Source organism: Triticum urartu, chromosome 6, assembly GCF_003073215.2.
Source record: "Triticum urartu cultivar G1812 chromosome 6, Tu2.1, whole genome shotgun sequence".
NCBI classification, from domain to species: domain Eukaryota; kingdom Viridiplantae; phylum Streptophyta; class Magnoliopsida; order Poales; family Poaceae; genus Triticum; species Triticum urartu.
The window spans coordinates 374,173,953-374,187,877 of NC_053027.1; the positions used below are offsets into that span (position 1 = coordinate 374,173,953).

A 13,925-nucleotide genomic window follows, 5' to 3' on the forward strand; every position below is an offset into this window, starting at 1 on the left:
TAAGGAAATTGATTCGACGAGAGGTGTTTCAAAAAGGGAGGTGCGCCATCTTGGTTGCCCGCTGTCTTGTCACCTTCCTAGCTTCTACTTTTCGGTCATCGACAATTATGATGGTGGAGGTGATTAGCAAGAGAGCACATGCCACGGGTGGTATACTACCCTTTACCGGCTCCGATCAACAATGTTCTCAAGGAGGGAGGGGTGTCATCGCTATTGCTGCCTGCTTCGCACAAGGCTCCGTCGACCGCAAGTACTCCAACGGCTTCAACAATGACTACTCCCTCGACAGTTCCTTTGGTTGGGTCGCCATCGTCCATGACTACTACTCCCATGTCGTTCAAGGCACCCCGCCTTCTGCTACCATCGCAACTTCAAGCAAGTCAACGACCATCGAGTGCAATGGGACCCGGGCGGTCCTTGGTGGTGCCGACTTGGGGTCAAGCCGGATTTCAAGGAGGGAGGGATGTTAGGAGCCCTCCTAACATGTACACGTACAGGGCCTACCCCTTGGGCCAGCCCATGGACTTGGCCCATCCGAGGCTCATCACTCCAACTACTTAAGCCAGACGCACAGAAGGAGAGGCCATCCAGTGGATCACGGCAACGGCGGCAGCACCTGTTCCTCTCTATCCCTCGATCCCATTCTTCCAATTCATGTACCCGATACTATAATCGCTACTTGAGACTCGAATTCGTGAGCTAGTGTAATGGATCGAGAGATATACTACTGGGTTCCTAACACATGGTGCAATCAAATGCGTTGATGGTGGCCAAGACATTGGAGGCAAAGAAGGAGTTGGCCGACAAGTAGGCGCAAGAGAAGCAAGAAAAGTGGCATTTACTCAAGGAAGAGGGGTTGCGCAAGGTCGCCATTGAGGAGAGATGAGCCCTTGCCGAGGAGAACAAGGCCTTGGCTAAGCTTCTTCAAGAGGAGAACAAGATCATGATGATGAATGACAATGACATGGACGACCTCACCAAAGAATGGCACGATATTGCGAGGGAGATCTTGGAGAGAAGGAAGCAAGCCGCGACGGGTGGTGGCTTCGATGCCGGTGATGGAAAGTGATTATGGTGATGATGGTCATGGATTACACCGGTGATGGTGGTGTAGAGTGATGATGCCGGTCATGGAGATGGCAGTGGCTTTTTGCATGAGGTTCTTCTGAGTCATGGATGAAACTATGTTTAATTTTCGCGCAAACTATGTTTGATTGTTTAAATTTGTAGCCATTTATCGGAATTGCTGTCAAATTGTCCATTTTGTTTTTTCGTTTTGAGGGCTCGCGTGGGCTGCGGCGGAACAGACCCCGTAAGGCCGGATGTGTGAATATTCTGTTTTACCGTTTGACTTTGCGGAATCTGTTTCGTCGCAGCCCACGCCAGCCTTTAAAACACGTTTTTCACGGTCCTTATACCACGCTTTAAAGGTTTGCGATACGAGAGATCTGCTAGAGATGCTCTAAGGTCGGTAAGAAGTCAATTGGATCGGGACTCTCCGTTTTTGCTGTTGCAACGTACGTGCGCGGTGCGCCGAGCATCCGTCCGCCTCCTCCAGAATCTCCAAGCAAAATGGCACACGGCCACAATTCCGTGGTTGCAGCTCGCAGCATCCAGCCCGCCGAGGGGACAGAACACGCGCGCGGTTGAGCCGTTGCGCCGGCCGTGCGAGGACACAGCAGGCTGCCGTGCCGCGGCACGTAAGCCGTCCCAGCCGATGAGCTGTGCACCGTTCTAGATTCAGTTCAGTTCAGACTGTTACTCTGCACCTCCGGTTCAGTTAACAGATGAGATGATCAGGCAGTAAAATAAAATGCTGTGGCTGGATGGTTCTGAAATCTCGCAATCCTTCCGCGTTCCGCGGGGCCCGGAAAGCAGCGGACGCTGCCGCCCATCCATCATCGTCCAATGTTAAAGCCTCGGTACCTCCACACTCCGCTTGTCTCGCAGCTCGCCGCTACCCACCCACCCACGCTCCACTACACCCCTGTGCTTTGAGGACATCAGAAAGGCCAGGCGCCATGGAAGAGGACAAGAAGCAGAGAGGAAGGCAGGGCCACCCCCTCCTGCGGGGAGGAGGCGCGAGGACGGAGCCCTACACGCACGGCTTCTCCGCCACCCAGATGATGTCGCTCACCGCCGTCTGCGGCGCGCTGGTCCCGTCGCTGCCGCCCGACGCCCACCACCTGGCCGCTGACAAGGCCGTCCGGGACTTCTTCCTCGCATCCGCCGCCAACCCGCCCGTTCCGGACGAGGTTAGTAGCACACACACACATATACCTGCGACTAGCTACGATACGACGACCTGTCTTGACGACCTGCGTTTTGCTACCAACCGGCGGCTGACTCTGTGCGTACACGCGCGCTCAGGTGGCGCAGCTGATGTCGGCAATGTGTCTCCGGGAGGCGCTGACGCTGGTGCGGACGGTGCTGTGGCTGCTGGGCACGCGGCTGGGGACGCTCGCGCTGTGCGGCGCCCGGTGCCTGTCGTGGAGCTCCCCGTTCGTGCAGCGGTTCGCGGAGATGCCGGTGGACCGGCGGGAGGACGCGCTGCGCCGGTGGAGCCGGGAGACCATGCTCCCGCCTCTGCGCCTCTTCTTCCTCCTCGTCAAGGTCTTCTGCCTCTACGTCTTCTACTCCTGGGTAAGCACGCGCGCCTACTTTTGTAGCAGTAGTATGTCTTAACCATTTGCCACACCCGGTACGACTTCATGTACAGTTTGCAAATGAAAACATTAGCTAAGCTTCTCGCGTGCATTGCATCGGCAGGCGGCAGCTTATATACGAGTATACGACTATATTTGTGGTGGAAGTATAGCGTACGATCTTGCTGTTGCCTGTTGGCCATGGCGCCTCTGCGCGCGCGCGGCACGGTGCAATAATGGACGCATGCATGCACGCTGTTTAGCAGCCAGTGTACCACGGCTTTCATGATAGTCTGACGAAAGGCCACATGCTCTTTGTGAACATCGGGTGGTTCGTCAGTAATCGTTTTACTCCTTGGGCCGAACGTGTGAATTGTAGGCTTACAGCGCGACGGATCCCAGGCCCTGCGAATCACCGCCGCAGCGCTCCTGATGGTGATGCGTCGATGGATCCATGCCGATCATGGTGTGCACCGCTGGCCGTTGGTTATTACTGTATGGACAATCCAAGAGAGTGAGACGTGTCCCCGTTTTTAGAATTTATTAGTGGTTGGAGACCTTATGGCACAGGCACACTTAATTTCTTGTTGGGTTTTTCCCAATTTTTTCCCAAAATGTCTTGGCTGCGACTTCCGAACAATCTCACTAATTCTTCACCTTCTCCGACGACACCAATTGGGCCCGAATTTAGGTAGCGTGCTAGAAATAGATTATTTTTTTGAGAACGAAAATAGATTTTAAGTTGAAAATGACAGGAACCAGCTCCGGCAATGCAGTGGATTTGTTGAGTTGAAAATGAGGGCATGTACAATGGTGCTATCTTAGAAATGCCACATAGGATAAATAATGAGATAAATAATGAGATGGAGAAGAGAGAACTCGTAAGAAAAGGCTTGTCTTCTCTTATTTAAGATAAAACAAAAGATGATCGGAATTGCTAGTTATTAAAGATAAGGCTAAGATATAACTCATTGTGGACATACTTTTTTGTCATCTTTAAATTACATGCAAGACTTAAGATAAGACTATCTTTTCAACCATTGTACATGCCCTGACAGCAAACAGCTGTGACGATGGTGTTTCATTTCCCGCAGACCGACGAGAACTCGGAGAATCCTCACTGGCGAGCAATCGGCTACAGCCCGGCAACGGACGAGGCTACGGAGCAAGAAGAACAAGCAAACACCAAGCGGCCACTCGACGACGGCGTGGTCGAGACCATCCACCAGACGGACGCGTCCCTCCCGACTAGCCTCGCCGAAAAGGGCCTCGCGGTGACCGAGGACGCGTCGCGTAACGTGTGCAGGATCGAGTGCGATGTCGTCATCGTCGGCTCCGGCTGCGGCGGGGGCGTGGCCGCCGCGGTGCTCGCAGGGGCCGGCCACAAGGTGGTGGTCATCGAGAAGGGGAACTACTTCACGGCCAGGGACTACACGTCCATCGAGGGCCCGTCGATGAGCCAGCTCTACGAGTACGGCGGGTTCGTGAGCACGATCAGCGGCAGCGGGCTCCTCCTGGCCGGCTCCACGGTCGGCGGCGGCTCAGCCGTCAACTGGTCGGCCTGCATCAAGACACCCGACAGCGTGCGCAAGGAGTGGGCGGCCGCGCACGGCCTGCCGCTGTTCGACAAGTCAGAGTACACCGCCGCGATGGACGCGGTGTTCAAGCGGCTTGGCGTGACGTCGGGCTGCAAGGAGGAGGGGCTCCAGAACAAGGTCCTGCGCAAGGGGTGCGAGAAGCTGGGGTACAAGGTCGAGCCGGTGGCGAGGAACTCGTCGGAGGGCCACTACTGCGGCAGCTGCGGGTACGGCTGCCGCACCGGGGACAAGCGCGGCACGGACACGACGTGGCTGGTCGACGCGGTGGCCCGCGGCGCCGTGATCCTGACGGGTTGCAAGGCGGAGAAGCTGCTGTTCACTGACGCGGCCGGTGCGAGGGGGAAGCGGTGTGTCGGTGTGGTGGCTACCAGCTCCAACCCGGCGATCACGAGGAAGCTGGAGGTGCGCGCCAAGGTGACCGTCGCAGCGGGCGGCTCCCTCCTCACGCCGGTGCTGCTGCGCGGCAGCGGGCTCAAGAACCCGCACATCGGCAAGAACCTCCACCTCCACCCGACCGCCATGGCGTGGGGCTACTTCCCGCCGGGCAAGATGCCGGAGCTGAAGGGCAAGATGTACGAGGGCGGCATCATCACGTCCCTGCACAAGGTGGAGGCTGCCGGCGGCGACGGGCTGCCGCACCGGGCCATCCTGGAGACGCCGCTGATGGGCGTGGCCGCCGCGGGGACGCAGTTCCCCTGGGTGTCCGGGCGCGACATGAAGGAGCGGATGCTCAACTACGGGCGGACGGTGCACATCTTCTCCCTGGTGAGGGACCGCGGGTCGGGGACGGTGCACGGCGAGCGGCGGATCGCGTACCACCTGGACCCGGTGGACAGGGAGAACCAGCGCGAGGGGCTGCGGAGGGCGCTGCGCATCCTGGTGGCGGCCGGCGCGACGGAGGTGGGCACGCACCGGAGCGACGGGCAGAGGCTGAGGTGCAAGGGCGCGACGGAGGAGGAGGTGGAGGAGTTCCTGGACGGCGTGACCGGGGTGCGCGGGCCGCAGTCCAAGAGCGAGAACTGGAGCCTGTGCTGCACGGCGCACCAGATGGGCAGCTGCAGGATGGGCGCGACGGCCGGGGACGGCGCCGTGGACGCGCGCGGCGAGAGCTGGGAGGCGGAGCGGCTGTACGTGTGCGACGGCAGCGTCCTGCCCAGCGCGGTGGGCGTCAACCCCATGATCACCATACAGTCCGTGGCCTACTGCCTCGCCACCGGCATCGCGGAGCAGCTGAAACGCGACCCGTCCTCCGGGAGAAACCACTCCACAGATTAATAATAGTTGCGGCACGTACGCGGAATAAGTTTGGGTCTTGTTTGTGATACAAGAACGTTGCGGATCAGTATGGACATATGGTTGAGATTACGAAGTGCTGCGTGCTCATATTGGTCTGTGCAGTACTGCTTTCATGCTTGAAAAGAAGATCTATACATTTTGATTGAAATCAGATGGTGCAAATATTTTACTATGTAAGTTCATAAAAATATTTCAACAACTACAATGTCAAAATACTATCATTTTTCTGCGGTGTAAAAAAAGTATCATTTAATGCAATAAAATATTTATTATGCATATTTAGGCGTTGTAGTTGTTGATTTTTTTTTCTAATCAAACTTTACAACATTTGATTTCGGACAAAACTTTCAAGCTTTCTTTTTTAGTACAGAGGGAGTGATGGCGAACAATTGGCATTGCACATTCATTCGAGTCATTTTTCTTCTCCGCGGGGAAAAACATGGGGTAAAATTGCATTAATCGTTTTTATGCCCTAAAAATGTATGAATGGTGCACAAGTTAGCGCAGTGCCACAGCTCGCTCGACAATTTTGTAGTGAAATGTTTTTTTTCGGTGGGTATAGTATAGCAAGATGGTTCCTGTAGGCAAATTTGACAATTTTGACCTCGAGACGAAATCAATTCACAGAATGAACTGTCCGTGAAACTATTTCACGTCGATGACCTTTTTGTGTAGCACCCGCCACGCAGGCGCCACACCCAATGGTGCAGTGCCTACCTCGAGGGGGGGTTGTACGCTAGTCCACCGTGGCAGCCCCTGGGCCCGCACCCAGCAGTGCAGCGCCTAGGAGCTAGGCGCCACACGTTTAATGTGCAGCGCCTAGCGCTCGGGCGCTGCACTGTGACTTATCCAGCCGCTTGGCTGGGCCCCCTCCCCCACCCCACACATCCCAACCCGAGCTTTGCCCCCTCTCCCACTCTCTTCCCCTCTCAAATCCTCTCCCAAATCTTGCAAATTTGAAGAATTTGTCCGTGGATTTCGAAGTCAAACCCTCCCTCAAGGTAATCTTCTCCGATCCCCTTGTTTTGATCCAAGTAATGTTATCAAATTGCTCATTTGTTGCTAGTTTGGGGAAACCCTAGTTTTGTTGATATCTAGACATTTGCATGGAGATATGAGATCTTTGTTTGCCAATTTCCTATGATTAGGCTTTGTTAGTATGTTAGGGTTATTCTTAGGGGTGTTCTTATGTTGGTGCTAGGGTTAGGTTTAGGGCTAGGGTTAGGGTTAGGGTTAGGGTTAGGGTTAGGGTTGTTGTTTGATATATATTTTAGGGTTTGTATTCCGTGTTAATCCTTAAATTAGTACTCATGGAAGCAATGTTACGTTGTGTTATTTGAATGCTTATAGGGATGGGAAGAACAAGTGTGTTTGTTCATCATGGGGACAAAGACGCCTTCTTGAAAGGCAATATTGAACCGGACCCGGATGAGCTTGACATGGTGTTTGATAGTAGTCCTAGCTATGCGAAGCTCTTGCAACAAGTGAGGAAAGATTTGAATTGGATGGACCCTAGTGATATCATTGAGTTGGAGGGAAGGCATAATGTAGGTTTTGGAATGCACATCCGTTGGAAGACAATGTGTGTCAACTCAGAGCAACGTTGGGTTGCATACAAGGAAACGGTGGCCGAATCACTTGACAAGGCTCTTGAGTTATTTGCAACGAACAAGGTTGATTCAAGTTTGCATTTGGACTTGAACCGGAAACCCTCCCCTTTGGTTGCTAGTAGCCCCCCACCCTTGAAGCGAGATGAAATTGTTGAATCTCTTTTGACCCAAGAAGTGAGGCCAACATTGAGCCCGTTTACAAACAACCAAGATGAAGCTTTGCAGGAGGACAATGATGAGTATGCGGACGATGACAATGAAGTTGATCTCCATGACAACAATGTGGGTGATCTCGACAAATATCATTTGCAAGAGACAATGGACCATTCCATCCTTTTTTCCCGTGCATATGCATCGGATTCGGATGACGAAGGTCCCGATGAACAAGTTGATGAGGAGGGGTTCACGGTGAAGGAGGCCGAAGCTTTCGAGAAGGTATTCGGTCGGGATCACAAGACACCATTGTTCAAGGATGTTAGTCTCGCGGATGAAGCTGTTGTGGATGGTGGCAAATCTATATCTCTTGGGGTTAGGCCAAGGTCTCACCATGATTTGGGAGACGACAAAAACCGGATTGCTAAAGGGTCTAAGTTTGAAACCTTCTTGGAATTGAAGATGTGGCTCGACAACTACTCGGTTACGCATTATCGTCCACACAAGGTGGTGCACTCGAACGTCAATGTGCGCTACACGGTTGCATGTGCATATGAAGATGAAATATGTCCGTGGATTGTGCGTGCAAGACCATGGAAAGGAGGTCCCACTTGGCACGTAGTGAGTTGTGTGCCAACTCACATGTGCCGAGGCAAAAGGGTGGATGGCAAGATTGTGTCCCAAGACCACAGACAACTCACGTCCGAGTTCATCGCTTACAGGCTCTCGAACTCAATATCCACACTTCCAACAATGAGCGTCCAACATGTCATTGACCTTGTGAAAGCCATCTTTCATTACAAGGTGAAGTACGGCAAGGCACGGAAGGCGAAGCAAGCCGCATTTAAGATGGTGTATGGTACTTGGGAGCAAGCATACGACGGAATCCCTAGGTTGTTGTTAGCCATGGCCGCCGCAAACTCGGGCATGGTTCATGCGGTCGAGCCTCATGGGCACCAAACAACGGATCATGAAGGAAGGAAAGTCCGAGTATTTGGCCGTGCATTTTGGGCGTTCGGGCAATGCGTGAGGGCTTTTGAACACTGTAGGCCGGTCATCGCCATTGATGGCACGTTCTTGACCGGACAATACAAGGGCACCTTGTTGGTTGCGATAGCAAGTGATGCCAATAACCGGGTGTTGCCATTGGCATTTGCTTTGGTTGAGGCGGAGAACAATGACAACTGGGAGTGGTTTTTGCGTCTTTTGAGGACGAAGGTGTTACCTTCTCAAAGGGAAATTTGTGTCATATCGGATCGACGTCAAGGAATTCTTAACGCGGTGGAGATTGACATTCCTGGGCATGCTCCGTTGCACCATCGATGGTGCATGAGGCACTTTTGTTCAAACTTCTATAGGGCATGTGGCCTTAAGGAGTTGGCCGATGATCTTCAAGATTGTTGTCTCGCTTTCTCCGAGAATCGATTCGCCACTTTGTTGAACAAATTGCTCGCACACAAAAAACTTGATCCCGGGGGTCAAGACTTTCTCAATAGGCACATTCAACACCGGAACAAGTGGGCACGTGATTTTGATGAAGATGGCCGGAGACACGGTCAAATGACAAGCAATATGGCCGAATGCTTCAATAGGGTGCTTAAAGGTGCACGTGGATTACCCGTGACGGCAATAGTGGTGATGGACTTGGCCTTGGTGATGGACTTGGCCATGGTGATGGACAAGGGCAAGGTTGTTATAGAGGAATGTTTGGATACCTCGATGGACCATTTCCGTATGTTGCTCACTAACTATAATGTTTCATATGTTCTTGTTTTTCATATGTTCTTGTTTTTTATATGTTCTTCTTTTTCATATGTTCTTGTTTTACATGTGCTTCCATTTGTTCTTATTGTCTTTACTAACCATTATGTTTCACTCATTGTAGGTATGGTGGCTTCCCAACCCAACAAACCAACAATGAAGGAGGATGGCGAAGATGAGATGGCGGGATGGTGGGAGAAGGCTGCGAAGAAGCTTAGAGAGGAGGATGCAGCCAAGCTAAAGAAAAAGAATGAAGAGGAGCTTGAGGAGAAGAGGAAGGCAAAAGAGAGAGCGTCAAATGCGATGCACGCTAGGGATCAAGGGTTGGTGAGGAAATGTGAGGAGGCATAGAAGAAGCGTCAAAAGGATTTTGAAGAAGGAACCATGAAACTTTGGGCAATTGCAGCTGAAAAAAAGAGAGGGAGAATCAGATATTCATGGAGAGGCTGGTTAAGGAGGCCCACCTCATAAGGAAAAAGGAGGAGGAAGAGGAAGAAGAGAGGAAGAAGAAGAAGGGAAAGGGGCCTTGCTCTACGCAATAGAGCTATGTCATCTTCAACTTGCTTGTGGACGATGATCATGTTATCCTCTAAACTATGCTCTTCGATTTGGTTGTGAACTACTATGTGTCATGAACTACTATCTCTCCTCCTCCATTTGGTTGTGAACTACTATGTGTCGTGAAGTACTATGTATTTCCTCCTAAATTTGGTTGTATGAACTACTCCTCAAGTTGAAGTACTATGTGTTATAAACTAGTATGTGTCATGAAGTACTATGTGTCGTGAAGTACTTTGTGCATATGTTGTCTTCACAGTTGTTTGCTCTCTGGTGCTAGGCGTTGCACAATAGAATGTGGCGCCTCCAGGCTAGGCGTTGCACCGGCTGTAACTTGCAAACTTGCAAACCGGGTCATTTTCAAGCACAGTTCAACATTTCCTATAATAAGCAGTAAGGATCTTTAAGTTCAACAAAGACAGCATTTCCAGTTGAACATTACTAAGACAACAAGTTCAACATTGCTAAGACAACAAGTTCAACATTGCTAAGACAACCAATGACTTCAAGTTCAACATAGAGCTACCACCACTCTAAGTTCAACATAACTAAGACATACAATGACTTCAAGTTCAACATAGAGCTACCACCACTCCAAGTTAAACGAAATAACAAGTTTCACATTACTAAAAGCTACCACCACTTCAAGTTCAACATTACAAATAGAGGACGATGACTAGTTCCTTGAGCGCTTTTTGGCTGCTCCCCCCCCCCTCCTCTTGCTGGCTAACTTCTTCACCTTCCTAGGAAGAGGAACCCGCTCCCGCTCCGGCTCCGGTTCCTCCATGTCATCCACATCGTCATCCAAATAGTCGTCCAAAGCCGCCATCCGCGAGGTGCCGACCGTTCTTTTGCCTCTTTGGGTGAAGTCTTAAGGTGTGTACTTGTTGATTCCCTTCCTAGGCTTTAACTTGTATGCAGACCTAACCTGGTACGTCCCCAAGGTCATATCATCATCAACCTATGCATCAACAAAAGATATGGAAAGACCGTGTGTGAGGATATACCTAGCAATGCATCAATGATACGTCTCCAACATATCTATAAATTTCGATTGCTCCATGCTATATTATCTTCTGTTTTAGACATTATTGGGCTTTATTATTCACTTTTATATTATTTTTGGGACTAACCTATTAACCGGAGGACCAGCGGAGAATTACTGTTTTTTGCCTATTTCAGAGTTTCGTAGAAAAAGAATATCAAACGGAGTCCAAACGGAATGAAACCTTCGGGAACGTGATTTTTGGAACGAACAAGATCCAGGAGACTTGGACCCTACGTCAAGCAACCAACAGGGAAGCCACGAGGTAGGGGAGCGCGCCTCCCCCCCCCAGGCGCGCCCTCCACCCTCATGGGCCCCCTGTTGCTCCACCGACGTACTCCTTCCTCCTATATATACCTACGTACCCCCAAACGATCAGATACGGAGCCAAAACCCTAATTCGACCGCCGTAACTTCCTGTATCCATGAGATCCCATCTTGGGGCCTATTCCAGAGCTTCACCGGAGGGGCCATTGATCACGGAGGGCTTCTACATCAACACCATAGCCCCTCCGATGAAGTGTTAGTAGTTTACCTCAGACCTTCGGGTCCATAGTTATTAGCTAGATGGCTTCTTCTCTCTTTTTGGATCTCAATACAATGTTCTCCCCCTCTCTTGTGGAGATCTATTCCATGTAATATTCTTTTGCGGTGTGTTTGTTGAGACCGATGAATTGTGGGTTTATGGTCAAGTTTATCTATGAACAATATTTGAATCTTCTGAATTCTTTTATGTATGATTGGTTATCTTTGCAAGTCTCTTCGAATTATCAGTTTGGTTTGGCTTACTAGATTGATCTTTCTTGCAATGGGAGAAGTGCTTAGCTTTGGGTTCAATCTTGCGGTGTCATTTCCCAGTGACAGTAGGGGCAGCAAGGCACGTATTGTATTATTGCCATCAAGGATAACAAGATGGGTTTTTTATCATATTGCATGAATTTATCCCTCTACATCATATCATCTTGCTTAAAGCGTTACTCTGTTCTTATGAACTTAATACTCTAGATGCATGCTGGATAGCGGTCGATGTGTGGAGTAATAGTAGTAGATGCAGGCAGGAGTCGGCCTACTTGTCTCGGACGTGATGCCTATATACATGATCATACCTAGATATTCTCATAACTATGCTCAATTCTGTCAATTGCTCGACGGTAATTTGTTCACCCACCGTAAAATACTTATGCTCTTGAGAGAAGCCACTAGTGAAACCTATGGCCCCCGGGTCTATCTTCCATCATATTAATCTTCCAACACTTAGTTATTTTCATTGCTTTTTATTTTACTTTGCATCTTTATCATAAAAATACCAAAAATATTATCTTATCATATCTATCAGATCTCACTCTCGTAAGTGACCGTGTAGGGATTGACAACCCCTTATCGCGTTGGTTGCGAGGATTTATTTGTTTTGTGTAGGTGCGAGGGACTCGCGCGTAGCCTCCTACTGGATTGATATCTTGGTTCTCAAAAACTGAGGGAAATACTTACGCTACTTTGTTGCATCATCCTTTCCTCTTCAAAGGAAAACCAACGCAGTGCTCAAGAGGTAGCAAGAAGCATTTCTGGCGCCGTTGCCGGGGAAGGTCTACGCAAAAGTCAACATACCAAGTACCCATCACAAACCCTTATCTCCCGCATTACATTATTTGCCATTTGCCTCTCGCTTTCCTCTCCACCACTTCACCCTTGCCGTTTTATTCGCCCTCTCTCTCTCTATCCTCCCTCTCTTTCTCTATTTTCCTCTTTTTGCCTTTTGCACTTTCTGCCGTTATGTCTGAAATTGGGGAAATTATTGTCGATATGGACAATAATAATATCATGAAAAATTCTGATGCTCCTGCTGAAGAACCCCCTATCTTACATACAAAAAAATTCCGTATTGGTAGTGGTAATATTATTGGAAAAGGAGTTATCCAAGATTTCTTTACTTGTGCCGGTGCTTTACCTTCTACGGGTAGTTCTATCCTTCATAGAAGTAGTAGTCTTGCGGACGCTATTGCCATGCTTGTAGTTGAACTTGAAAGACAATTCATGCACATGCACCCTTGCATACAAAGGATTTTCCTTGAATTTTCTAATATTGAGCATTCTTCTATTAAGCCTGCCGCTACTATCTTTTTGGCTCATGAGTTTAGATTCATAATATAAGAGGCCAAAGAAATCTTTGCGCATTATAGGGTGGACGCTTGCCGTCCTCCCATAGAGGCTATCCTTTTTGATCAAGAAGAAATAATGTGTTTTCAATCTCTAGACTATGTTGCTTTCAATGAAAATCTTAAGGGTTCCTACCAATGTTTTAGTTGATAGAATTTCTGAACTTAATGATGATTTGGCCATTCGAAATAATGAACTAGGATATTCTCTTGAGTATAGGCTCACAAAGTTCTATCAAAAGAATGCTTATAATAATGAATTGGTTGTGTAATACGAAGGGCCAAAGGAGGAACATATACCTCCCAAAGTTGATCTTGGGGACTTTTGTCCCATTAAATTTAGCCCTTTTGATTACTTTTGCTTGCCTCAAAGAAAACTTGCTGCCGAACGTAGAGAATATGAAATGAGTTTCACCGATCTATCTTATTACTATGGCAATACCTAGATCTATCCTCGCTTTTATGCCTAGCTAGGGGCGTTAAACAATAGCGCGTGTTGGGAGGCAACCCAATTTTATTTTTATTCCTTGCTTTTTGCTCCTGTTTAGTAATAAATAATTTATCTAGCCTCTGTTTTGGTTGTGTTTTTTGTGTTTAATTAGTGTTTGTGCCAAGTAGAACCGTTGGGAAGACTTTGGAAAAGTCTTGTTAATCTTGCTGTAAAAAACAGAAACTTTAGCGCTCATGAGAACTGCTGCCATTTTTATTTGGAAAGTGATATTTAGTTAATTCTTTTTGAAGATGATTAATAGATAAATTCCTCATGTCCAGAAATTTATTTTAGAATTTTTGGGGTTCCAGATCTTGCGCTAGCTACAGATTACTACAGACTGTTCTATTTTTGACAGATTCTGTTTTTCGTGTGTTGTTTACTTATTTTGATGAATCTATGGCTAGTAAAATAGTTTATAAACCATAGAGAAGTTGGAATATAGTAGGTTTAACACCAATATAAATAAATAATAAGTTAATTACAGTACCTTGAAGTGGTGTTTTGTTTTCTTTCGCTAACGGAGCTCACGAGATTTTCTACTTTAAGTTTTGTGTTGTGAAGTTTTCAAATTTTGGGTAAAGATTTGATGGATTATGGAACAAGGAGTGGCAAT

General features: G+C 48.9%; 1 protein-coding gene across 1 annotated transcript; it reads left to right on the forward strand.

The window, feature by feature from the left end:
- The first annotated feature begins 1,929 nt into the window (after nucleotides 1–1,929).
- Nucleotides 1,930–5,690, forward strand: LOC125513561 (long-chain-alcohol oxidase FAO2-like). The gene is made up of 3 exons (XM_048678690.1): nucleotides 1,930–2,255; nucleotides 2,371–2,643; nucleotides 3,740–5,690. The coding sequence occupies exons 1-3, from the start codon at nucleotides 2,022–2,024 to the stop codon at nucleotides 5,516–5,518; spliced, it is 2,286 nt and encodes a 761-aa protein (XP_048534647.1). The 5' UTR covers nucleotides 1,930–2,021; the 3' UTR covers nucleotides 5,519–5,690.
- Nucleotides 5,691–13,925: the final 8,235 nt, after the last annotated feature.

Coding starts and splice junctions, on each gene's coding strand:
- LOC125513561 (XM_048678690.1), top strand. CDS start 2,022: ATGGAAGAGGACAAGAAGCAGAGAGGAAGGCAGGGCCACCCCCTCCTG. Junction 2,256..2,370: donor ACCCGCCCGTTCCGGACGAG/GTTAGTAGCACA, acceptor ACGCGCGCTCAG/GTGGCGCAGCTGATGTCGGC. Junction 2,644..3,739: donor TCTACGTCTTCTACTCCTGG/GTAAGCACGCGC, acceptor CATTTCCCGCAG/ACCGACGAGAACTCGGAGAA.